Raw genomic sequence first — 25,835 nt, 5'->3', positions numbered from 1 at the left:
GTAATTTCAGTTAAACACGAACCACGCAGCGCCCCCATAATATCGACCCCTTTCATTTCCGCTGGCACAGACGCCCTTTCCATGCCGATCAAAAAAAAAATCAAACCGATCTCCTGGTATATTTATTATATATATATACATACAATGACGACGTCTTCAGAGTTAATTTCAATGCCAACTGTAGCTCAATAGAAATTTCTTTCTCCCCAGAAAAACATTATTAACTTTCATTTCCTGAGAATTATTTGAGGTTATAAAAGTGCAATCTTATTTAAAGTTTATCATTGACACGCGAGAGAATTTCTTCTTCACTTTTCACGTACAGTACCCACTCCGGTTACAGAGCTAGCGCATATCATATATATATACATCTACATATCCATATAATATAATATATATTTTAGTGTTATTTTGTTTTCTTAAACAAAAGGGAAAACGCGCCAAGAGAAAGGATGGGAGGACAATGGATACTCAAGGACATCAGTACAAATGCAATATACAGCAGCTATTTTTACAGACACTTATTCCTTTCCTCTCTTTCTTTCTTTCCCTTTTATTTTCATTTTTATTTTTATTACTCACTTCTTTTACCCTTTTTGTTATTTAAACTTAAACTTATACCTCTAGAGAGTAGGCTCTTAAAATTTACGAGGTGGCACCGTCTGAAATACGACTTGCGGTCAGCCGCAGAGATGAATTCCGAATACCGAGATAAAAATTAAATAAAATAAAATAAAGTGGATTATTGAGTGAAACTGGACTAAGCTTATGCCTCACGCCAGTTGCCAGTAGAACAAAAACGGCATTGCATGCGGGTGACCCAACCTCTCACCTGATAAACGCTCGATTTATCTCCCATTCTTACACAAACCGCATAAAATACCAGCAACAACAACAACAAACCTCCACAACAATGACGATAATTTTTCTCCACTGCCCTTGAGCTGTTTTGAATAATTTACTTACTCGTATTAAAACTCGTCACCGGTTTTAAAATGCATATAAACCGGAAAAATGGAGGCCGATATACATCAGAGATATATCTGGTGTCATTAACGTGAGATCGTGTGACGTAACGAGCTGATTGGTGTCCCAGCCCGTCGCCGTAATGATCCTCGTTGTAAAAAGAGGGTATTAGCATAAAGAATCGAGTGTGTATCAAGAAAACGACAGAGCATATCCTCTGGTATCCCGTCAGCTAAAAGATACCGTTAAGTAAAATCTCTTCACCTCCACCGTGACCTTCGTGTGTTGGACGTTTAAGATTGATATGAATTGGAATAAAATCATGATGCCTTTAAATTTATCTTTTAGTTTAAAAATTAAACCATGAATAATGTTCATTGTCGTGGTTATGGATAAATGACTCAGACTTTATGCCTGTATAAAATATACATAAATATATATGTGAACATTGTGGCTTATGTATACCTGAAAAATCCATCGGAGCACAACAAAGAAAATAGCTCTCTATATAATGTATAATAACTCAAAGCTTGAGATTTATTCTAGTCGCCGGTCTATATACTGTACCCTGCTCGTGCAAGACTGTTCTCATCATCTATACTTACATTAGTAGGTCTGACTCAACGCTAATATTGACAGGACTTTCACTCTCGTTTTCGGTAAAACCGGAGCCGGCTTTTAAAAACTTAAAACTTGCTATTTATTGTCGTCATTTTTAATATTTGCTCATAATTTTTTTTTTTCAAGTGATGGGAACTAATATAAAGGGAGAGAGAGCGACATATTGTGTGTATCATAATCATAAATGGGTTTTTTAGTTTTTGAAATCCCGAGAACAATGGGCTGACACTAAATTGCTGAGTGGGACGAAAATAGTAAATTGTAAGGCTGTCGAGAGTTTAAAGAGTTAAGTAAAGAGAGCTGGGTTTATTACGAGACCATTAAATATATATCTATATCCTCATCTATATATAAAAGTAAGTGAGAAATAGTTGCTCTATTGAGTGGCTGCAGGTACATCAAAAGCATTCCAAGGTGTTTGTTGCTGGCTTACATTACAATTGGATTTGAAGCAAAAAAAAAAAAAAAAAATAATAATACCGAGTAAATGGGTGGATAATGCACTGAGAGAATGGGAATTGTAATTTCCCTTCGGCGGTCACATCGATTTCCTACGCTCCAGCGAGTTGAGAATATCGATAACCTGCCACTGGTTCGATACCACTTTTTAAAATACAAGGGGTCCAAGGTTATTTTTCTCCAGACTTCCAAACACTCTGGTGATGATGAAAAAAACAATCTGCTGGTAATAAAGGAAGAGGAAGAGACTAATAGCCGGTCCGACTGGGAACTGTAGGCGTAAAAAATAACGACACGATTATAAAAAAAGTTGAATAAATAGATAATTTATATGATGAGATTAACCGATAGACAATGTTGTAATTTTCAATTGACAACTCAATAATATATATTTTTCTCATCACTTATAATGATTCAGCTGGACAAGTGTGTGGGCTTGATCATGCAATATATCGATCCTTGTATACCTACTTGGTAGTTGGAGCTTTGTCGAGAATCGATTTAATTTAGCCTCAACATATTTAAACTCGAATGTGTCAGGCTTTTTATGCGCTGTATAGAGTGTAGAAAGAGGTAAAACGAGTCCTCAAGGGATTGAAATTGAACACGACGAGGTGGTTATATTTATATGTATATTGTGCCATTTTTTTATTTCTTTTAGTGCCGAAAGCACGTAACACGTCACTAAATAAACTAGAACGAGCGAGAGGCGTGGACGAAACGAAATGCGCGTCGGTGCAAATAAGGGAGTTTAAAAAAAAATATATTAAAGAGAATTGGAGACGACTGAGACTAAGACTGAGGCTAAGACGACTGAGAGCAAGACGTCGAGGACGAGAAAAGGAGTGTTGCACATGCAAATATTCAGGTGGTTGGAAGTACTCTTTTAAAGCGTGACTCGACGAGTGCTCGGACTTCTCGGAGGGAACGAACCGTGGCCAGCAGTTCTGCAATTAAAATAATCCTTGGGTGGTGAAGATCAAATCCAAGGACACTGGTATAGTACACTGCTCGAGACTCGGACTCGCTAAAATCTTTTAGCATTATTCATTAGCTCTTTTTTACTTTTCTTTACCCCAGCCTTAATCTCAGCTCCAGTCCCAGCTAAACTTTATCAATTAATTAAACAGGATTTTTAAAATGTAGATAATGTGAAATCACTAAAAATTCGTAGACGTTAAATAAATTTAACTGAATCTGAGAATATATTGCTGAGAGTAAATGAAAATAACACAGGAAGTAATCAATATGATAACTTTATTATTGAATTCGGTCTTTAGTCCTCTTCTGTACACTGGTTTGTTATTCTCGAGATGGGTTTTTGGACGGATAAAAAGTTTAAAACGACTACGAAGAAAGTCATGAGGAGATAACGAACGAATAAGAAGGGAAAGAAAAGACCCTCGGAATATTTATATGTTGGTACTGTACCAAGTTGTATAGGAGAAAGGCCGAGTGGGACGAAAGGGGACCGAGTAGCTCTTTTAAGAACCGGAATTTAATACAGTGGCGTAACCCGCAGGAATAATATATATATGTATACATTATCAAGATGTGTAGTGGTGGACCCGGCTCGTTGCTCGGCTGGCTTCTTCGACTTCCTTGTTCACGTGAATTTCAACAAGACGAGTTTGTTAACTTTGTATGATACGAGACTGCGAGAACCCAGGTACCGTTCGATTTACCAATTCGTTCGATACGAGGACACACTAACTTGTAATGTTATTCGATCCAAAATCAATTGACTTCAAAATAACATTATATTCCTCCGGCTTATTTATTATTTTTATTAATTATAAAACCCAGCGTTAAAACCGTACTCTGCTCCGAGTAATGAGAGACACCGAATTAATTTAAATAAATTAATGACGTTGAGTTTCGTTTCATTGATCGGTAATACAGATTCAGTAATTTGAACCGGGCGTTAATTCATTGGCTCCACCTCTCGGAGTTGGCTAGAAATACATCTGACCTTGGCAAGGTCATTTAGATGCTCTGGACAGCCTACGCTTTCTTCATACGATCGCCCATTATGCCTCCTTAAGTTATACCAACACTTAATTCGTCCTCTTGTGCCTCAAAACCAGTACTCTTACATCTTATCCATCCATCCAGCCCATTGCTTAATCATTTATGTACTCAAAATTTAAACCTTTTTATATCTCTGTATTTCCTCTCAACTTTTTTTGACTCATTGTGTTAAAGAGAACCGTGTCCAACCTCATCTTGTCATCATTCATTTCACCTTGTTTGGCTCCACTTTACCTCATGCCTCGTGTTCATTTATACTCATGCTCAATTTTATTATTTTTATTTTATTCTTAACTTTTATGGACCACGTCTCGTTACACGTTACACGCAACGCTTTTTATTCTCTTCTTGCTCACCGTTAATGTGTAACACACACACACATAATCACGATAGAGATGAAAGTTATTAAGTGTACAACATATGACAAGTCTCGATGAGTTGCAGTTACACCTGTTATTACGTGGCCATTGTAATCTCTGTCGTTCTCGATAATTTAACCTTCAGTATGACCGATTTATTTTTTAATCTTTTTTAAATATTTCATAAAATTTATATAAATATATGTATCAAGGTCGTTTTAAATTTGGTAAAATTTTTTTTTGCAGAGCAAAAAGACCCGAGGAACAGCCTCCGCGGGTAGACTCCGCAGGAAGCAGCGGCGGGTTCGGAAAATGGTTGAAAGAACACTTGAAAGGATCGTCAGCTAAAAGTGCTCATGATAGTGTCGGTGTCGATAACTCGAGTACATTAACAGCGACACCTCTAAAAACACGTGGGTTAAATTCCTCGTCGGTGAGTGGTAACAGCGAAAAAGTAATGTCACGGGGAATTTATACGCCGCAAAACGTCTATTGTAGTTTGCCACGTGAGCACCGAAGACATTCTCATGATTCTGGAAAAAGCAATAATGATCCGTCTTCTCCAAGGGAGCGATCATCACGCTCGGGCAGTTGTCATGCGAGAGAAAAAACTTCCCGAGATGTTACCGGTATCGCGAGGGGAGGTGTCTATGGGAGCGAGGGAAAAAGTTCGCGGAGAAAAAACCGTGAAAAAAGGCGACACTCTATGAACGAGACTCGTGAACATCGCAGTCATCGTCGTAAAAGGTAAGTTTATTTTTACATTCATTTTTCACTCTTTTTATTTTTATTACATACACATTATAAAAGACACATTTAATTGCCGTAATTGAGTGTATGATTAAAACAAAACAAAGAAAAAAATAATGATAATAATTAACACACGGAAAACATAATACGAAGTATAAAATTGATAAACTTGAGACATTAAATTTAATAGACAAATTACGGGTGAAAAATAATGAGTCGGTGTTGAATTTTCCCCTTATCATTTAAACGAACGCCGGTGAGAAATAGGATTATTTTTCACTCATCGTTAATTGGCCGATACTCCTCGAAAGACTTATGCTCTCTGCGGAGGAAAAGATAGGAGGAGGAGGGAGGGAGCGGCTGGTTATATCAGAGAATTAATGACATTGACATCGAGCTTGTGGTGGTTATGGTGGTGGTGGCGAAGAATAAGACACCGAAGACAGTAACGTAAGAAGAGGAGAAAAGCATATCTGAGAGTTAAGGACGTTGCCCTCGGATTCGACACGCGTCCTTGAGGGATGTACCGAGAGCCAACATGGAGGATTTATGCAATATGTCCCCCCAGGCGATGTATATTCTCTCCCTTTTCCTCCTTATTTTATTTATTTATTTTTTATTATTATCATTATTTTTATTCTCCTCACCTTCACCTTCTATTTTTGAAGCCGTCCATCTTATAACCTTCCCTCGCGCATTCTTCAGCATCGCGAAACCTCAGTACGTAAAACTCGATTCAGCTTCTCTCCTGCATCGTCTCTTCTCTGTTGCATCTAAGGCGTTAAATCCAGTCAATCCAGTTTCTCTCCTGGGGTCATTTCACCCAACGTGAAAACCCATCAGCAATGAATCTTGCCCAACTTAAGGATTAAGTACAAAATACATTTTTATCCGGGCGATTTTATTTTTAACTTTTTAATGCACACTTTATGCACTTAACTCCTCAAACAAATTTCTCCATCGGCTCTCCGCGAGTTCTCGCTTCCCTCCCTCGCTCTCTTCTTTCCTCCCTTCCTCCCTCGCTTACTTGTTTGCTTACTTTACTCGGGCTCGCTGGCTATGATAGTTGAATTATAACATCAGTGTCATGACAAAGAAAAACTTGCTCGCTGGAACGCAAGGATACGATAAAAGTAAAAACAACATTCTCGATATCGACAATTGAACCTCGCAACCCTCAATACCTACACAAATATATATATCTATACATTCTTACATATGTGAGGAAAGGATAGAATATATGCATTGCAGGAAAATACACATCCTCAACACGCGTACATACACCAGCAAGAAGACGCGGTGCTGGGATCCTTGAACCTACAGGAATGCAGCGGTCGCGGCCCACGCGGAACGACCGACGCTCTGTAGCCCACTCTCATCTCTTCCAAGACCATTTTCATACATCCAAATATATATATATATATATATATATATATATATATATATATATATATGCAGTAGTTGTAGGACCACGTACTCAAATTAAGTGCTCATGTACCTGAGATCCTCTTGACGATAACCTGAATCGCTGGACGACATTTATCAACTCTTGGCATCTCTCTCGTCCAATTGTCAAGTGTCATTTGTTTTGGTAACATAACTCCTTTTTATTTAGTTTCTTATTTCACAACTCAACTCAACTTCATTTCATTTTTCATCATAAAATGTACTGATGCAAGGACTGAGTCAAATATAACCCACAAAAAAAAATGTCTCGAGGACTCAAGCATGTGGCAAAAAAATATAAAAATATTTAATGGGATAAAAAAAATGCGGATAAGGTAGATAGCGGTGATGAAAGTGGCGATAAAGATGATAAATCACTTTATGAAAAGTTATTGTTGTCGAAGGATGATCGTAATCGAGGATCATCACCGGAAATTAAAGGATCAGCTCATCATGAGGAAGTATTTATCGCGGATGAGTCTGGTCACCTTCTTGAGGACATCTCTGGCAAGGAGGAGGGTTACTGTGCTGCTGAAAACCTGTCTTGGGCATTATTACTGCTAGAGCTTTATATTTTTACTCTGAGCAAAAGTGTCTGCTTATAGACTACCACTCGCTGAATTACATTTATGACCAACTGAGGCTCATACTTATAAATATATTTATTTATTATTATTATCATTATTATTATAATAATAAATGTTTATTTTAAACTAAGCTTGTTAGATTCCACAGGAGCGGCTGTCGTTAATTGCCGCGAATAAGGAAATGGATAAAGAATTAAAAATTACAAAACCAAATATTTATAATACAAAGTGTTTGTTTTGAAAAATAAAATTCCCGCGTCGTTAAAACTGTCACCGAGTCAACGAGAGTCGTATTGACAATTGTTATGAGACAGCTTTGACATTTTACAAATTAACGACGCAAGAGCTAGAGACGCGTTGACGAGAGACGTAGGCAGATTTATTTGAGCGGGAAAAGACTCAAAATAATGCGACAAAAGGACAGTGAACTCTTAAAAAATTTTTTATCGGCAGCTTCAGGTTGCTAGTATTCTCGTCTACCCAAAACTGGTAGAGAGTCTACTAAAAACGTCATCAATCTTCTCCTGAGCCGTCAGGTTTATCAATCATTGTATTTATTATTGTTAGACATAGACGCACCGTCAATAATCCATCAAATTTTATTATTTAACCGTCACTTGGTATTACATCGCGGTAATTTTATCAAGAATCGGCTTAACTACATATTGAATGATCGTGAATACGAGGATATTAAAAGACGTCTAAGACGGTTTGATTGTATTGGAGCATCCGCGAGGATGAACAACTATGAGATTATGATGAGCACTAACGAACGACTTAAGAAGCAACTCGACCAACGGGATAGAGAACTCGATAAACTCCATACCCAGTAATATATATTTAAGCACCAATGACTTTAAAACCCATCAACGGGTGTCAAACAATTCTATTCGTTTCATCTCCCGTGCTTCAGTTTAACTCCCGTTTATTTTTTTTGTCACTCAAATCCTAGGGCTCGAGTGACAGGCATTGCTAGACCCATCAAGGAAACTGATGCCTGTCAGCGTAAAAAATTACAAGCCAAACTTTAATATTTAGATGAGTTAAACCCTTATCAAGGCTCTCTGAAATATTTACCGATAATTAGTTGGCATCATTGTACCACTAAATTAATTCAAAAGCTCTTTACTCCAATTGTAGAGTGTAAGCACTAAAAGAACTTACGAAAATGAAAAAGTCACTGGATGAATTGAAGTCTGAGGTCAATAAAGCCGGGATGAAACTCGACCTGGTGATGATCTTGAAGAAAGAAGAAAGCGCCGAGTAATAAATACAAGCGTGACGAGGATGACTAAGTTTTAACTGGACGTCATTACTGTAGTTCGACATGAATACTTGGGCGTTATTGATGGATATGGCAACCTCTTCCTCTTCCTTTTGCCTTTAGCCTTCTTCCTTATCCTCGTCCTCGCCCTTATACATCATCTCGTCATTATGCACTCGGTTAAACTCTTTTTTCAGCCGCAGCTGTGGATGAACCGCAGTAATGAATTTTTATTTTTCGTATCGTGCCGCGCCGCGAATCGAATCGCCTCGCCTCGCGATTCTATTCTATTCTATTCTATTCTATATTTAACAGCGTCATATTATAGAGATGCCGGGTCTTAACAACTGAGTACTTTTAAATAAAACGCTCAGATAAGAGTAATCTGACGTAGTTAAACTCTCTCACGGACAGTACTCTCTTGGGGCACGTTCTATAATTTTCTTATCTCCGCGTGGGTGACAGATATCCCGTTGCGCATGATAATCAGGCCACCCTCGAAGCACCGGCCATTTATTCCAGCCCAGAAATGGTAAAATCCCATTTACTTCAGTTCTCCTCATTTTTTTTTTACGTCTTTTAAACTCTTACTCAACCTGGCTATCTATAAACTAACATCTTCAGCAAAATAGCAATAGCAAGTGTTGCGATCGCTCACAACATAATCATGATATAAATTATTTTGTCGCTATTACATATTTCTTAAAATTACTGCGCATATTAGTAATGAAAAATGATATTGCAATATTTTTATACCAGGACAGATGGACGTAATTCTTTTACAAGTAATAGCAGTCGCAATATTGTATGCAAATGTAATAAAAAAAAAAAAAAAAAAAAATAAATAAACAGCACCGCAAGAGTTTCGGTAAATAAAATTGCAGCGTTACTTCAAGTAAATATTGTGCACTGAGTGAGAGCCGGGACTATTAATGATTGCGAAAGATAATTAAGAATCGTAAATCGCAACATCAGATATTTACATTAATCTTCATCCATAATTAGGTTTTAGCACTGACCACATACATAAACCAATAAACATTAAAACTAGCCTTTGACTATGACCCAACATAAATTTAATGAGAAAAAGTATTATGATATTTAAAATGCATGTAAGTTGTAAGAAATGATGGTTCATGTTTTAAAATATCCATAAATATGCGTACATATATTTATGTAGGATGTTTTACCAGCAATTACACCCTCAGACTCTGAATAATCTAATATGGTTCATTAGACACGTACCTACTGACTAAATTAATTAAAACCTGTCAGTTTGCCGACTGGACTAAGACGAATCACCGGCAACCACGAACAGCCGAGTGTCTATTGTGTGGTTTCAGAGTATGTACGATTACCTGACATAGACATAGACATAGACATAGATATACTTAGACTTAGACTTGTTCTTTGACGACACATACGCTACCGGAAAACTCTCATTGAGGTGACGATAAAAGAATGTTTCGCGGAGCGGCTAATTAGCGCTAACAATACCCAACTACTGCACACAACTCTACTGTGCTGTTAAATATATAATGCATGAATTGAATAAATATAAAATGCACCAGGTAAAATCTCACGGGTATATTTTATTAAGTCCGAAGCTTATGTCCCAAAACTGAGCTGGTATTTCCGGAAAGCAGAACTGTTATTGTTATTTTTTTCTTTCATGTTTAAATTATTTTCTTACAACTTATAGGTAACAAGTGCGGTAGGTTTTTTTCCATTTTTAGGCCGTTTATACCTGACCAACCGAAATAATAATGCACAAAATATAAAATGGGTTCTTTTCATTTATATTCCCCGGTGACCGATACAAGTATTTTGTACCTGGTCTGCGTTAACGGTGGGCTTAAAAACTCAAAGAGTATAATTTTGGAAAAGGGATTGTCCGTGACGTAAAAATTACACATAACACGATAATTTGAAATTTTGAATAATTGTCTTTTAAAAACGTCACGGATAATTAAATTAGCATTTATTTGTGTAAATATGTAACGGTTTATTTTTAACAAGTTAAATATAATTCAATAATTTAGCGTTTTATTGGCCGAGTGCATTAGGCTCGTGATTATCTAGACAAGGAGTTGGGAAATAATAAGTTGACTGAATGTGAGGAAGAGTATGTAGTGGTGGTGTCGAGCAGCGTGACACCTTATATTCGTGGAGATAGTTTTCTTGGTAGTTTTGTCTCTTCGTCTGCAAACAAGTCGATACGACAGCGAGCCAAGAGTTGAGGTTTTATAAGAGATGCAAAGTGCAGTAACCAGAGAAACTTGCTGCAAATTATGCAGATCCTAGTAGCATTTACATTCGTACAGTCCCACGTACACCGACTGCCATCCATTTACAAGCCTTTTTTTTTAATTTTTTATAAATTTTTCATTTTATCTTCTGTTATTTTTATCCGAACGTAATATCCTTTTATCGATCGTCGTGCCGTTTATTTCACGCCAGGAAATTTAACTTTACCCAAATAAACGATTTTCAGGTAGTTCACGTTCTGCACTAAATAAATTATCTCGGAGACAGATATCTCGTCTCGATTTATTCCTAATACCCAGTTATATTATAGTGCATATTATGTACTAACTTGAATAACTTTACTGAAATACAAATTCCGGATTCAGGCACTTCGTGTCGCTACATATTTATAGGCGCGAAGTGAAAAGGCACGATTTGCTTGGAGGACCGTCTCCGTAGACTTTCTCTTATATGTAATTTTTTCTCCTTTATTTGAATGTTTTTTTTTTTTTTTTTTTTTTTTTTTTTCGAATGCCAAAATAATATTACAATGCAGAGGTATTTAAAGTGTGAAATTGTACATAATAAATACGCTCACGTTTTCAGTGTGACAAAGATGTTTATTTAATGAATATAATTTTAAAGAATTTAGGATCTTGTCAGGCAAAAGCTGACAGAGAACAGCCGAGTTAAATGCAAATAAAACCGAAAATCCGAAACCCGAAAGTAAGGATGCGCTGGATGTGGTGAAATAGCGTGTTATGTAGCGAATGGGTCTCGAATGAGTAGAGCAGAGCCTCTGAAGTCGGCTCCTCATTCCGAGATATATGTCGTCTGTCTACCTCGCGTGACGTGTCCTTGGACTTGATTATCCTCGAGTTTCTCCCTAGACGAGATAAAAATGTCCGCGTGTTCTGACCCTCCCTCGGTCGCATTAGACCCGCCTTTTTTGGCTTATACCCTGGGACAAAGAAGACTATAATCGGAATTAAGGACGAGAGCGCGCTGTCGCTGGACAAAGACTCGAGAGTATAACATCACGATTCTCTCTCTATATATATATATATATATATATATATAATACTCCCTATGTCTGAGGTATACTCTATCGTACATAAAGTAAAGAGGAACACTCGTACATCTGTAGGCACATTAATAAAATAAAAATATCCACATAATAAATAATAAAATGATGATGATCAAGTCAGCAAATAAATTTTAAAAAGACCCAAGACGTCGACTTAAAATGTACCTTGATAATAAAATCAAACAACAAGATCCTTGCATAAAAATGTAATTACAATTTTATACGATACCTCGGATTAAACTTCTTCAAGGAGATACATCTCTCGTCGCTTATTTTATTTTTTGGTTATTTTGTTTGTTGTTTTCATTTAATACTTTTATATTTTTTCGACTATACCTCTCTCTCTCTCTCTCTCTCTCTCTCTATATATATATATATATATATATATATATATATATATATATATATATAATAATTTTTTTCCACGTCAAGACGTTGCCATTGATGCGACGATAGGGATGCGAGACCATAAATGGGAAAGTCTCGACGTCGAGTCATACATCGCGTAGCATTCTCAAGGTCGACCGGTATCCCCGGGCATCTGCAGCTGCATTTCTCTCTTACTTCTTTTCTTATATATATTCTTCATGAGCATAACCCGCGTGTTTGTATTCCTACATCTATCTGCTACGTATATACCAACCATAAACCTATACTTCTGCACATCTATATATCTATACATATATAAAAGTGCAACTGCATAACGCGCTTCTATTACGCGGTCAATTACGCCGTGCATTGCATGTTGTCACTCAGAAGCTCGACCCACCCCCTTGTGTTATTCTCACATGGACCCAATTGCCAGGTCGTCGTAATCTCTTTGTTGCTTATGAGTAAGTAGTAATGAGTGTTAAGTTCAAGTAAAACAATAAAGTGTGCGTTAAAAGCTAAAATTATCTGTATTTGGTATTATGGCAAAGCTTCTTGTCTGTTTATAATATATATATATATATATATTTATACCGTGCGAGGCATTTGATAAATCACTTCTCACGAATTAAACCTTTAGCCATATTATTACATTACGCAAATATCAATCTCCTTATTGTCAAAACAATTTTTCAATGTTTTCTCATTACCTCGTTTCATCGTCACGATTTTTATTACCATTGAATAAACAGCAACAACAATAACAACAACCGATGAAATGATGAATTGCATTTGAATGATTTAACATATTAAGAGGCATAAAAAAAATATAAGATATTAAAGTTTATATGTAGAAGCTAAAAGTTATAATTTATTGTATAATAACATCTATGGTGTTATCTCGGTGTCATTTATGCTTACACGTGCCGCAAGATCTTACGCAATCAGCATAATTAACGAGCACAAGACTTAAGTCTCAAGACTTGCATACAAACTAATTGGGACACATTGCACGTGCACATCGATTGCACGTAATTCGGTCGGCATCAGGAGTCTCAAGATCCTAAGCCACCGAGGAGAGATCAGACTTATTATGTATCACTATCACCCGACTTCAAAAAAAAAAAAAAAATAAATAAATAAATAAAAAATAAACAAAATTAATTAAATGGTTTTTGTTTGAAATCTGGTATTGGGATTTTATCATTGGCAATTATTTAATCGACTTGCCCCTCATTGTTCTTGTTGCCTGAGTATCCAGTATCCACATTATATCCACATGCTGGTACTCGCGATCGAGCGCTATATCGCGAGGGGCAAAGAGTATCCACATTGCTGTATGTAAGTTAAGTAAAGGAAGAAACGAAGTAACTTGGCGGCCTTGGCTCTACGGCAGATGGCCGGCAAAACGCGATATACCTTCAACTACTTGCTCTATACCAAGTATATATATATATATATAATATATAAATATATATATAAATATGTGTGTACGTATACCTTACCCGTGTTAATTTCTTTTTTGCCTTTTATTCGCCCGAGTAAGACTCGCGAGTACAGAAAATGAAAGGAGAGAGACTTGTGTGGGTGCGCGAGGGAGACGATAAAAAAGCTAAAAATATAAAAAAAAATACCGTGAAATATTAAATGCAGCTTGACGGTGACACTCGATATTGTCCAATACTTTATGATTATTATTTTCCCGAGTAAAGCGGAATTGCATTTATACTTTAGTTGTGTAAATGTAAAGAAGTCTCGTGCATATCACATTTGGTCAGTGATGCTGGAATAAAAGGGTTCGACAATAAACGGAGAAAGGGCAACCAGTCACGCGTAACCTGGCATCAGTTAAAAACTCTCTTCTTTTATTATCCTGGTTATTATTGTTGTTGTTGTTGCTGCTGTTATATTTATTATATTTGTATATAGGTAACGACTCGCGGTGGTTGACGTCATCGAGAGAAATCTCGTGTTAATCTGTCGACAAAAAAGAGGTGAAAATAAAATGATCGTAAACACTCGGCTTGTATAGTTATTAATTAAAAACACCCTCGGTGACCTCGTGACTGCTTTTTAATTGAATTCACATGTTTGCTAAAAATAATAATAATGATAAGAGTAATAAATGTGTATGATTGGAGTATAGAGTATCGGCTAGAGGTTTGACGTAAAAAATAGCTGGGAATAAGAAGGGGATAATAGGCCTAGGAGTCTTACTTTGGTCTCTCGGTCGATCAGTAACTCCGGATAGGACATAGGACTCGGGCACACACGAGAGCAACAAAGTAAGTGTAGAGCGGTCGTTTGCCTTGGGTTGCCTTCAAACCGGCGGCGAGCTTAGCTGGAGAACGCTCCTCCACTCGATCCCGATTATTCTGATCCCGCCCGGTTTCCGCCGCATGCATTCCATACACCGGCGTCCTTATTCCCCGTCTTCTGCTCGCTCTTCGCGGTGTTGTGTTCGCGGCGGATAGGATAGGAGTCGCGCATGTCCCTCGGTGCCAATCGGCTACCACCGACATCCACCGAGTCTTCACGAGTCCTTCAATATTTCCCCCACAATATTCCCGCCGTGTTCTTCGGGCATTTTCGCCGGCAGTCGTGCATCGGCGTTCGCCCGGAGCAGTAACACCGTACCGGGTTTGCTGCGCGAACACACAACAGCCACGGTCGTGTGTCGTGACCATGCCGGGATTGATTAAATATTTAAATTTTAACACGTGAATTAAGAACTTTATTTTGGAGTTTTTTCAAATTTTTATAATTTATTCGTGTGTGGAAAAATTTAAATTATCTCTTAACTTTTTTACGGTTAATTTTAGAATTTTTTATTGATCTATTTTTTATGGTTTTTTAAAATTAACAACAAAAGTGATCGGTAGTAATTTTATAAGTGAACTAGTGAATAGGTGTCGGTATCTGTAGATATCGCTATTGGCCAGTGAATTTCGGATTGTTATTTAAAACTGACCAGCTGAGTTTTCGGAGCAGGGTTTTCAAAATAAGGTTACATCAACAGGTGGAATCCTGCAGACTTATAGGTACGTCTACAACTTCCATAGTAAAATTTCAGTCACAACCGTAGTTAACAGTCATGTATTGTAGTTTCATGACGTCACTATTTCGAAATGCAATTTCGGTAGCTTTTGATCTCATAATATATTTCATTTCTTTTTTTTTATTATTTCGGAGCAATAAATAAAAGTCCATTGAAGAATTTCTTTATAAAATGATAATCTGAGAATAAGTTGTTGTGGAGTAACTGTAGTTGGTTTTGTACTCCTCGTAGTCGGAGTCGGAGTAGACATTGATAGGTTTCGTAACGTGGCTTTTCTTAATTCCAGGTGTTAACGGTTAACAAATAATCCAAGAAAACATTCTCACACTCTCTTAAATGAGTTGAATTAAACTCGTGTAGGTGAGGTTGTTGATGAACAACCAGCATAGTGGGAAGTGGGGTCGTTATTTTCCGGCATTCCTTCATTGTTTCTCGTTCGGCCTCGACATTACTTTCTACTAAAAAGGTGCTCGCACGCTGCTACCATACCTCCTTGTTCTTGTTCTTGTTCTTGTTTTTCCTCTTATTCTCCTCCATCTCCGTCTCTATCTTCCTCTACTCGTTCTGTCTTCGCAATTCTCCTTGATTGTTTGCATTTATTCAAGTTCTTGTGCATCCTCTCTCAAAGAAAATACATTTTTAAAATTACATATATATATAAACTCCTTATGATATACAATTTATTGCACGCCACTAAGCTACCGCTTAGATTGTTTATTATCAACTCTACAATTTATTCATAAATATATATAGTCACTAAGAAAATTGTTAATTATTTAAAAACACAACTCTTCAACAAGACAGGACACTTGTTAAAACAAACTCATGACGACAGCGTATTTATCAATGCGCTTTTTGGTTTAGTCAAACAAAACCTGATACTGAAGTTAGCCGATGTCTAATAGTTTTTTGAAATTTTCTAAACGTAAACTTGTGAAAAAAAAAATATTTTAAAAAATTGCACTTGTAGTTTTTTCAATTTTCTACATGTGCATATTTTTAATTTTTTTTTTTCTAATTGATTTGTTGATAAAAAAAGTCCAAACATTTTTAATAGTCTCTTAACTTCAGGATCATGAAGTTAGTCGATGTCTAATAATTTTTGGATTTTTTTTAAACCGTCAATTTGTAAAAAAAAAAATATTTGAAAAAATTGCACTTGTAGATTCTTTAATTTTCTACACGTCCATATTTTTATTTTTTTATTATTCTCATATATTTGTTGAAAAAAAAAAATCCAAAGATTGTTAAGTGTCTTCTAGCTTGAGTATCATAACAAAATAATGTTAAAACAAATAAATAAATCCATGGAAACAAGCAATATCAATTAAAATCCATTTATTGGTCTTACGAACAAGTCTAAACTTGAATCATTTTAATTTAAACTCCCAGTGCTTTAATAGGCTTTCATTGCCATGCTCAAGGTCAAAAGCTATCTCCGCTTAGTTTTTAATAATAAGCCGAGTTAACTTGTACGACGTTTTCTCCACATCTATCTGTATAAAACGTTGTTATGTTATATATGAGTATATCTATATATATATATATATATATATAGCTATACATATATATAATATATAGGCAGACGCGTTTATACCACTTGGGAATGATGAAAGAAGGGAAAGAGGAAAGGAAGCACGCGTGACAGGCCTTAGCAAATCCACGTCTCAGGTATGGCAATCGATACATACCTGGTGGGATGCAGACCCCATGGCCTTGCAATCTACCGACGATGCTTGTTAAATCGCTGGCTGTACTAGCAGGCCTCGGAGTTGTCCCAGCAGGTTCTGCACCTCGGTCAAGACCCTCAAGCATCACCAGTCTATCCTCAGCAGAGATCCCGCAATAATCCTTACCGACCAAATGGACAACCGATACGGACAAAATAATAGCTACCAAAGCTCTCCTATATATATATATATATATATATATATATATATATATATATATTGTTTCATCATCACATCATGTCGTCGTTAAACTCATTGTGTAGACGTTACACGGGCCTAATATCTCATATATATAAATCTTATCTCCAACTCGATGAGACACATCATATCAGACTGCTCGGTTACTCGTAATGATTCAAGGCCGAGATACTTGATCCTTTGGCTTTAGTAAAATATTTATATTTGTATTTTATACGCGTTATATGTGTGCTGAGCCAATAACGAGTTATGTAGTCATAGTCAGTGGTATTGAATTGGCAATTAATTCAAAAGTTGAGGAAATAAATTACACGCTCGCGGTTGTTTTATTTAAGAGATACACAAGTTATTAATTAACGACGGAAACAAAATTATAATAATAGTAATAATAAACTATTATGTGTATAGTTTGCCTATAAATGTGTGTTTATAAATGCCCATCATTAATTTACTTTTCGATCGTCCAGCAGAATAAGATGTAGATAAGATAATTGAGTTTGATGAAAAATTAACCGAGAACAAATAGACACCGTTATACAAGTTGGAATGGGCGTGTAAACATCCTTCGATTGCACATCGGCAGCTATGCCTTGTATTGCTTCTTACCCGTCTGTATTACCTGTGTATTGTTGTTGTTGTTGTTCATCGCTCGAACAGATTCACATGGACACAATAAACGGATCGGCGTTTAATGAGCATCGAGAGTGGCGTAGGAGAGTTAAAACCTTATTATCTTTCTCCTCAACGCTCAACAGGATCGTTGTAAACACAAAAAAACCAACAATAACAATAATAATTAAAGAAAAGAAGAGCCTACTGGATTATTGCGCAAAGAAATTACGCGGCTCCAAAAGGATTATGCGAACGCGAACGCGGTAGTCTGCAACGTCAGCGAATGTGTTTTTACCATCTCTTTCAATATTGTTATTATAATAATAATGTATAAGCATACGTGCATTTTATTTGATCTATCTTATTCTGTCTGTTCAATTGCTGATAGAGTCTTTCTCCATCGACTTGGCTGCAGACTACAGCAAACTGATACTCGATTAGCACATGAACCTACAGCCGCAACGTAATTATTTAAGTAATGAGATTAATCTTTATCTCACATAAAAAATCATAGTTATTTGAATTCGCTATTACAGTATTCATTATTACATATAACCGCGTAATGTGTGAGAAGTAGGTGATAAAAAACATTGCTCGAAAATTCCTAAAAGTCAATGAACCTAGACGATTTATCGCGATAAATAGTATCAACATGTGTCACGAAACTTGTTGCCGACATATATACATATATATTCATAGACTGTTAATTTTTCGCTTTGAATTTCCTCTGGCTGTAGACTGCAGACTATACTCGCGTCAATGCATCACCGATCCTAATTTATATTTCACGCGAGTATTATATATATGCAGAGATGTAGCAGCATCTTACTTCTTTTCCTCCAGTTGGATCCGATAGTCTAGTATTATATGCCCATGGATATGGGATTTATAACGCAAGCTGTTACTTGTAAGCATCATGTACTTAATATAAGCATTCCTCGGTCTCTGTGACCAGTTGAATCGGCCATTAGTTTTCGTTCTGTTAAGAATATATTTATTTATAAGCCTAAGTATAAATATTAAGAGCATGCTTAAGCCGATTTCTTCTGTCACGCTTCTTGTTTTATCCTCACCCCTCACTCTTTTCGATCTTATATATATATATATATATATATATAAATATATGTTCATAATACATAATAACCTTCTTTGTCGAAGTAACGAAATTTCTACAATAAAGAGCAGCTTCAGTTGTATTCCGAACGGCTTTGATGACACGAGCAGTGAAACTTTTAACAATAGATGGTTATAAAACGACGGCTAGTTGATCTCGTAAACTCTCGTTGACTTTGTTCTTGAGAAATATATGGATCTGTTGTACAGTATCTAAGTCCATAGTCATCGTAGTATATATCGTGTCTCGTCATGTTGCTAAGCTCATTCTCGGTACCTACATATACCCAGTACATAAAGATATCGTCATCATCCTTTTAAATTGTTTCATCCAAGTCGTGAGAATGCTTGGAAATATTCAATTTATACTTGATACATATATATATTTTTTTAAACATCATCTGCGACAAAGGATTTCTTGTTCTGTTTCGTAACCCCTTTTACCGATTTATTATTTTTATTCATTATTTATATACTTGATAATTTCGTTTTGTGGAACCGACTATTTACTTTGGGAACAATATCAACCGCGACCATAACGAACGTCATTGATGCGTACAGCAGACCACTCGCCAGTCTCCGTCGATACCCGCGGCGTTGTTCATTATTGTCTTAATTAACAATAACAATCTCTTCCCGGTATGTTTACAAATAACAGCTAAAAGTTATTACCCGTGGAAAAGTTTGTTCAGTAACGGGAATCCTCTTATATAAATATAAATATTATTTCGGTATTGAGTTATTATTTGAATCTGTCATCTGTAAGATTTTCCATAAAAAATATTTATTGTAATAATATAATGAGTTGTTGCTCCAATTCGCGGGTAAATAATTTACTGCTATATCTAATTTACGATAACGACAATATTATTCTTAAATATTTACGAGCGTTTATTTAGTATTCTGTATTCATATGTATATATTTTAGCTTCATTTAAACTTGACTGCTTTGGTCTCTGGTCTCGCGATTTTCAAATGGCATTCGCTGGCGGCTGTTGCCCGACAGAATAATCCCGTCCGAAAAAGAGTTTCGACAATTTGCCGGTGAACGATTTAGTTTCGTTGGCATCAACGGTACAAATTATGCAAATATTTAAGCGAATTGATATCGACATGAAATGGCTCTTTTGTACAAGGCTTAACGCCCGGTTTCCTGCTGCTTCCACACACTGGAATTCACTCGATAGTAAACTCTCTTGTGTTGCCAGCAGCTTGTGTTGTTAAACCGCGTTATCTGCATTCCTTCACCGGCGGTTAAATTTAAGTTTCTCGCGGTCGTTAAAAAATCGATTGATTATTATTCCATGTCCATATAATATTATCTGGATAACTTTTATTTATTCATTTATATATTTATCAATCAATAAATAAATAAATATTAGTTTATTTTCAATCTCTTGCAGCCTCCAGTCCCACTCTCCCGGCCCCAGATTATCAATAGTTTATTTTCCTCGTAATTTTATGGATTTCATTACAACAATAGCCGATTGCAAAGGTCCGCCTATCGGGTCTTATCGCAAAAAGGGGAAAGCTGTTGACGTTGAGTTAACTCACCGATAAGCCACGTGACAAATTAAAAAAAACATCGTGTGCTGATGTAAATCCCGAGTATCTGCTAATTGTTTTCAGTCTCATCACATAATCATATCAATTAGTCTTTATCTGCGTCTTTGTTTTATTTCATGTTCTGTTCTGTTCTCCTGCAAATTGCAAATGGAATCGAAAGTGACACATGAGTTATCGTTATCTCAACTCTGGTCAAGAGATAACTGCTGGATTAATTCACTAGCAGTAAGTACATACGAGAAAATGCTCCTTAGTCATTACATCAGTAATATATGTACCCGGTTAAAAGCTCTGAGTACATCTAGGATACCAGGGAAAGATAACCGTTACTTAATACTCTTGTTTGCCATGAGATAATCCTCATCTTATCCTACACCATCACTTTGGACTTTGAGAATATCATAACGACCGCATTTCTCAATACTAAATACTTGGATCTTTATTTATGTACATTTACAGTTTTTTTGTTGTTATTGGATTCTTTACAAGGAAGATCAAGATCCGGCTTTGGCCGGAAGATGGTGTCTCGTTGCAAAGAGTTTTGTGGCATTGGGCTGCTACTTTTTTCTTCAGTATTTGGGTTTTCTTTTTTACTCTGAACCGGCATGTTGACAGTGACCTCGTTGTTTTACAATATCAAGATACAAAAGCACCAGGTGTCATTGAAAGCAACCACTCGTAGGGCCTCCACCCCTATAGAGTCAGTATAGTCGAAGCCTTTCAATAAGAAATGAGAAAACTATTATGTACGCCCCTACAGTCATTTCTTCAGACATTATTATTATTTAAAATAAAATATTACAATTTTTATTCCACATGATTGCGCAATGTGATTGTTAACAAAAATAGCATCGTAATGTTCCGTGAATCAGAATGACACCGGCGCATTCTTTGATTTTTAAATTATTTTAAATTTCTTCGAAGGTAATTGCTGTAGCAGGTTTAACAAAAGAAATAAATGAGAAAAATGAACGTATATTAAGTTAAATAAAATAAATGAGAGCAAAGGTATATATCATAAGTATATGAATATATGGATCCAAGGTCTTGGAAAATAATCTGGTTTACAGTTTATTTGAATAGACTGCTCCAAAAGTCGTTTTGCTTTACATTTTTTTTTGGCACACATATTGCTCTTATTTATCGCATTATAATATCATCTGTCAGCGAGGATTCTCGTAATTACCCAAGCACAAGGACGGCAAACAAATAAACAAATAAATCCAGTAAGTGTCGTCAAAATCAAAGAACAAGTCCGTTGAATAACTTGTGTTTTATATATTTATTATATGTGTGGACGTATGTGTGCTTGGTCATATCTCAGACGTTAAAACGTTTTATTTATTGAGTGACTGGAGTTGGCACTCTTATTGCAACGTTAAAACTAGCACCGGCAAGGTAGTCCCAGGTCGTTATCCTCTCGCCACAAGTGATATGCTTAATCGATTGGATATGACTTGTAATTTTTCACCCTCTCTTCTACATCTCGAATAAAACAACCGCCCGATAGTTGAGTATTTTCATCAATTTCTTAGGATTATCTTGTTTATAATATTATAAAATGCTTTTAATATAAAAAATATTCCATTCCTCCCCCACTGGGGTTCTTTCAGCCGCCACCTTTTGATCATCATGATTTTTATTAAATTCTCAACGAGTTATCAACCCCAGAGGAACAGTGCATCATCGTAAAGGTTAATGACTGGTTGACATCAGAGACACAAAGTATGCCTGGGAGAGTGGATCTCGGCAGCGACTGGCTGGATCTGCCCTAGGGGGCCATTCTAGTCAAGAAATAGTCAACTGGATTCTCGGGTATACTCCTTACTTCCTCATGACGCGCGAAAATCCTGAAAAACTGGTCCAGTTTCTTCCTCCCAGTCTTATAAGACGAAACATTTGAATAAAAAGCACCGTCAACTTTTCCTGGAGGACGGTTAACCAAATGTGGAATGAAGAATGCGGGATTTATTATAGACTGAGGTATTTCCAAAGTGCTAAGGTGATTCAGTCTGATAATAACGTGTACTTTAGATTACGTATAGGCTCTATACTACTTAAACAACTATCCTACACATACCTTTCTTGTATTTGTTGGTGTTATTACGTGGAAAGGCTGCTTATGATGATACTCAAGGCTCTATCGCCGCTCGAAATAGTATAGTGTTTTGATGGCTCGGTTAGTTTTTATTGTCTACTGTATATATATTATATATATAGATTGTAAGCTACAATTGTTGGGAGCTCAATTGTTAACATTCCGTTTCATTGACTCGTGAACAAGGGAAAATAACGCTTAAATATTATTCAAGCTGACAGCTCTAAGATCACGATCAAACTTTTTAAATGACGAGACGTTATTATAAATCGTCTGTTCTCTATATATATATATATGATATATATTCATATATTAGTTATTGAGTTGAGGACTTAATGTCCAGGCAAATGGCTGCGAGAATACGCAATCGGTTCGGCATCGTCACAAAGACCAAAGACTAAAGTAAAAGTATTTTTCAGGGTCACTAATAGGAAGATCATAAAAGTCATGTCACTCCCACGAATAACTTCCAACCAATCTGCAACTAAATTAGCCAATTTGTCCTGCCTGGGAGGAAATGCTCCGTAAGCCATTGAGAGTTTTAGTTCGCGGAACTTTAAAACATCTATATATATTTATATATTTTTATATAGTAATTTAGTATAAAAGGAACAAAGGACTTTGAGCGTGGAGCCGAATGTGTCGGGTGTGGCCTTTTTTTAACGACACTAATTTTTAAAAAAATCTATGCGAATCCGTTGTATAGAAATAAATGAAGAAAGACCAAAAGACAAAGACGGCTTCGCTGTCGACATTATTGCTCAAGAAAGCTTGTCTTGGCTTTTGGTCTTTACTTTGCTCGGACTAAGACTCGGCTCTTTTTTTATTTCAAGGACAAGTCAAACGTGTAATATACCATACACTGATGGTTAAATCATCAGGGCGGAATTTGGTACGTGCTTCAGTGTAGACCGAATGCTCTCTCGCTGGAGATAGCTTTGAAAGTTAATCTTGCTTTCTTTTATTCGATATTATTTCGTTTTATTTCCTTGACCCTTTTTTAGAGGCATTTCGACGAGTCTCGAGAAAACCAGATGGGTTTTAGATTGAATTGAGAACACATCTCTGAGTAGAGTGTCTTTGTGTGTAATGTAGCGTGTATAGTAGAGTATAATGATGATAACATTAATATAAAAACAGAAAAATATAATAAATTATGGTTTAAAATATTTTTTACCCGTAAAAACGTAGATGTTATATGAAGCAAGTTGATAAGTTGATGAGGAAGAAAGATTTTATCTGGCTTTACCTACCGGATAAAAATATTTTGTTTCATCGAGTGTATATACAAGAGACTTTTTAAATAACCTGTAACCGCAGTATAATAGATTGACCACTCGAGATTCGCATCAGACATCAGACATTAGACATCAGTCCACCAATTCTCATCATTATCTCAACCCTGACTTAAGATTTTTAGATAGCTCTTGTCTCAGCCTCGGGCTCATTATGTTATTTTTTATTATTCCTTCAGACATTAAACTAATTTAATATGCAAATTAAATTATTTTATATTATGAATAATGTACAGTTAATGTCTCGGATTGTACGTGGATGGGCACCAAGCCTAAGGATATGAGCGACGGAAGTTGCCCGCCCGGGAATTGGACTCCGAAGGGAAGTTCTCACGACTACCCAGCGATTACCAACAAACTAAACATCTTCAAGGCACGCCTCGGTCATTTGTATTTGATAACTTTTACTGTCGAGTGAATATCCGATCCAAGTCCGACAAAAGTTATTTTTAACCAGCAAATAATATTTTTTTATTTAAACCCTCCGAGCGGGAGTTTTAAATTTGAAAACCGATGAGTGAAGATGACTCGAGATAAAGGTTACGATAGATGAGCCTTAGAATGAGTAGCAAAGAAGCCGTACTAAGGTCAAGGAGTCGCGGAAAAGGCGCGCGATAGACTAGGTGGGAGATGTAGAGGAGGAGGCGAAGGCGCCGGTATCCCAGCGACTCTGGAATGTCGTCCCTCGCAACTTTCTGCCGATACTGCTTACCTCTCGTATATCCGCGACCACTTCTCGTTCTCGCTCTCCATTATACACGCTTTTATTTTTTAAACTCCAACTCTTATATACATATATATAAATATTTTCCATGTCTTTGTCCGGCTTAAAAATTCATATGTGAAATATTTTCCATAATGGTCAGCGAAAAATCAAGTGTCTCAGTATCTTCCATTCATCTGATACGCAGTCGTACCGGTATACCAGTACAGTATATATGTGTATATACATATATATATATAACATTGGAATTAAGTACATACAGCCGAGGATCACAATAAATCTACTTGGGCTGTCTGCTGGCGAGAGAAGACAATGCCTCGAGGTGGAGAGAGACAATAGTCCATGGAAAAGTTATATATATATATATATAAATGTATGTACGCACAAGTCATCTAATGTATTATAAGTTTAAGAGGATAGGAATCGAAAGCGACGTGTAGTTCATGTCCTCGGTGTTGCAGTCGTGTTGCACCAACAAAACTTATTATTATAAAACTATCCGACCGAGTGACTACTTATAAACAATACAATACTTACTCATTCACAGTATTGTCTTTAGCCTTTTTTCTTTGCCAAACAATAATATATTTCATACAATTTAATTATTTAATTATTTGTTTATTTATAGTTTTTACTTAAAATGCTACGAGTTTCGAGTCACAATAAATTATCAAGTCGTGTGTACACTTGACGTAAACGTGAAAAAGAATTGCATTGATATATAGATGTATGCGATATATATTTCATATCTGATTAATTTGAATTCGATTAATCGTATCGTGCAATGCAATAAAAAATTTATATCCTTATCCCGGACAATAAAAAACGGCAAGCAAATACGTGTATAGATATGTGTACATGCATGTAAATGTATTGCCGACAGAAAAATAATGAAGGTACTTGAAAATAGAACGGATAAAAAAGGTTGATGCAGTAATAAGTTTCTTAAAAACCTCGGATTTAATCGGTTTCGCAATGTAATACGGACAAATAAAGAGACATGTCTTGACCTCACGCGTGGGTACGGTTTAACCCAGGATAATCCATCCTGGCTGTGTAGTACGGCACGAGACTAGTGTGTGCTGTAAAGAGGCCTTAAGAGTAACTTCACCCGAGCAGCGTAACCTCAACCAACGACAGTATATCTTGAGCTTTGAAATTAATACCCCCCGGGTTCTGGCTCGCGCTGAAAGGAGCCAATTATTCCGAAAAAGGACATCCTTACCATACTCTCTCCGCGACCCGCAATATTCGA

General features: G+C 36.4%; 1 protein-coding gene across 2 annotated transcripts in view; it reads left to right on the top strand.

Annotated features, from left to right (window-relative positions):
- LOC103575766 (uncharacterized) overlaps nt 1-25,835 on the top strand; it is an 83,032-nt gene that overhangs the window by 9,217 nt on the left and 47,980 nt on the right. The window contains exon 3 of one of the 2 annotated variants that reach the window (XM_008555690.3): nt 4,683-5,183. In XM_008555690.3, the coding sequence (XP_008553912.3) occupies nt 4,683-5,183 (501 nt within the window). Of the gene's footprint in view, nt 1-4,682; nt 5,184-14,799; nt 15,228-25,835 lie in introns of those variants that run through there. The other variant, XM_053740094.1, reaches the window with a different exon arrangement.

This window comes from Microplitis demolitor, chromosome 6 (genome assembly GCF_026212275.2).
Source record: "Microplitis demolitor isolate Queensland-Clemson2020A chromosome 6, iyMicDemo2.1a, whole genome shotgun sequence".
In the NCBI taxonomy this organism is placed as follows: Eukaryota; Metazoa; Arthropoda; class Insecta; order Hymenoptera; family Braconidae; genus Microplitis; species Microplitis demolitor.
This window is presented reverse-complemented; position numbering and strand designations above follow the sequence as displayed.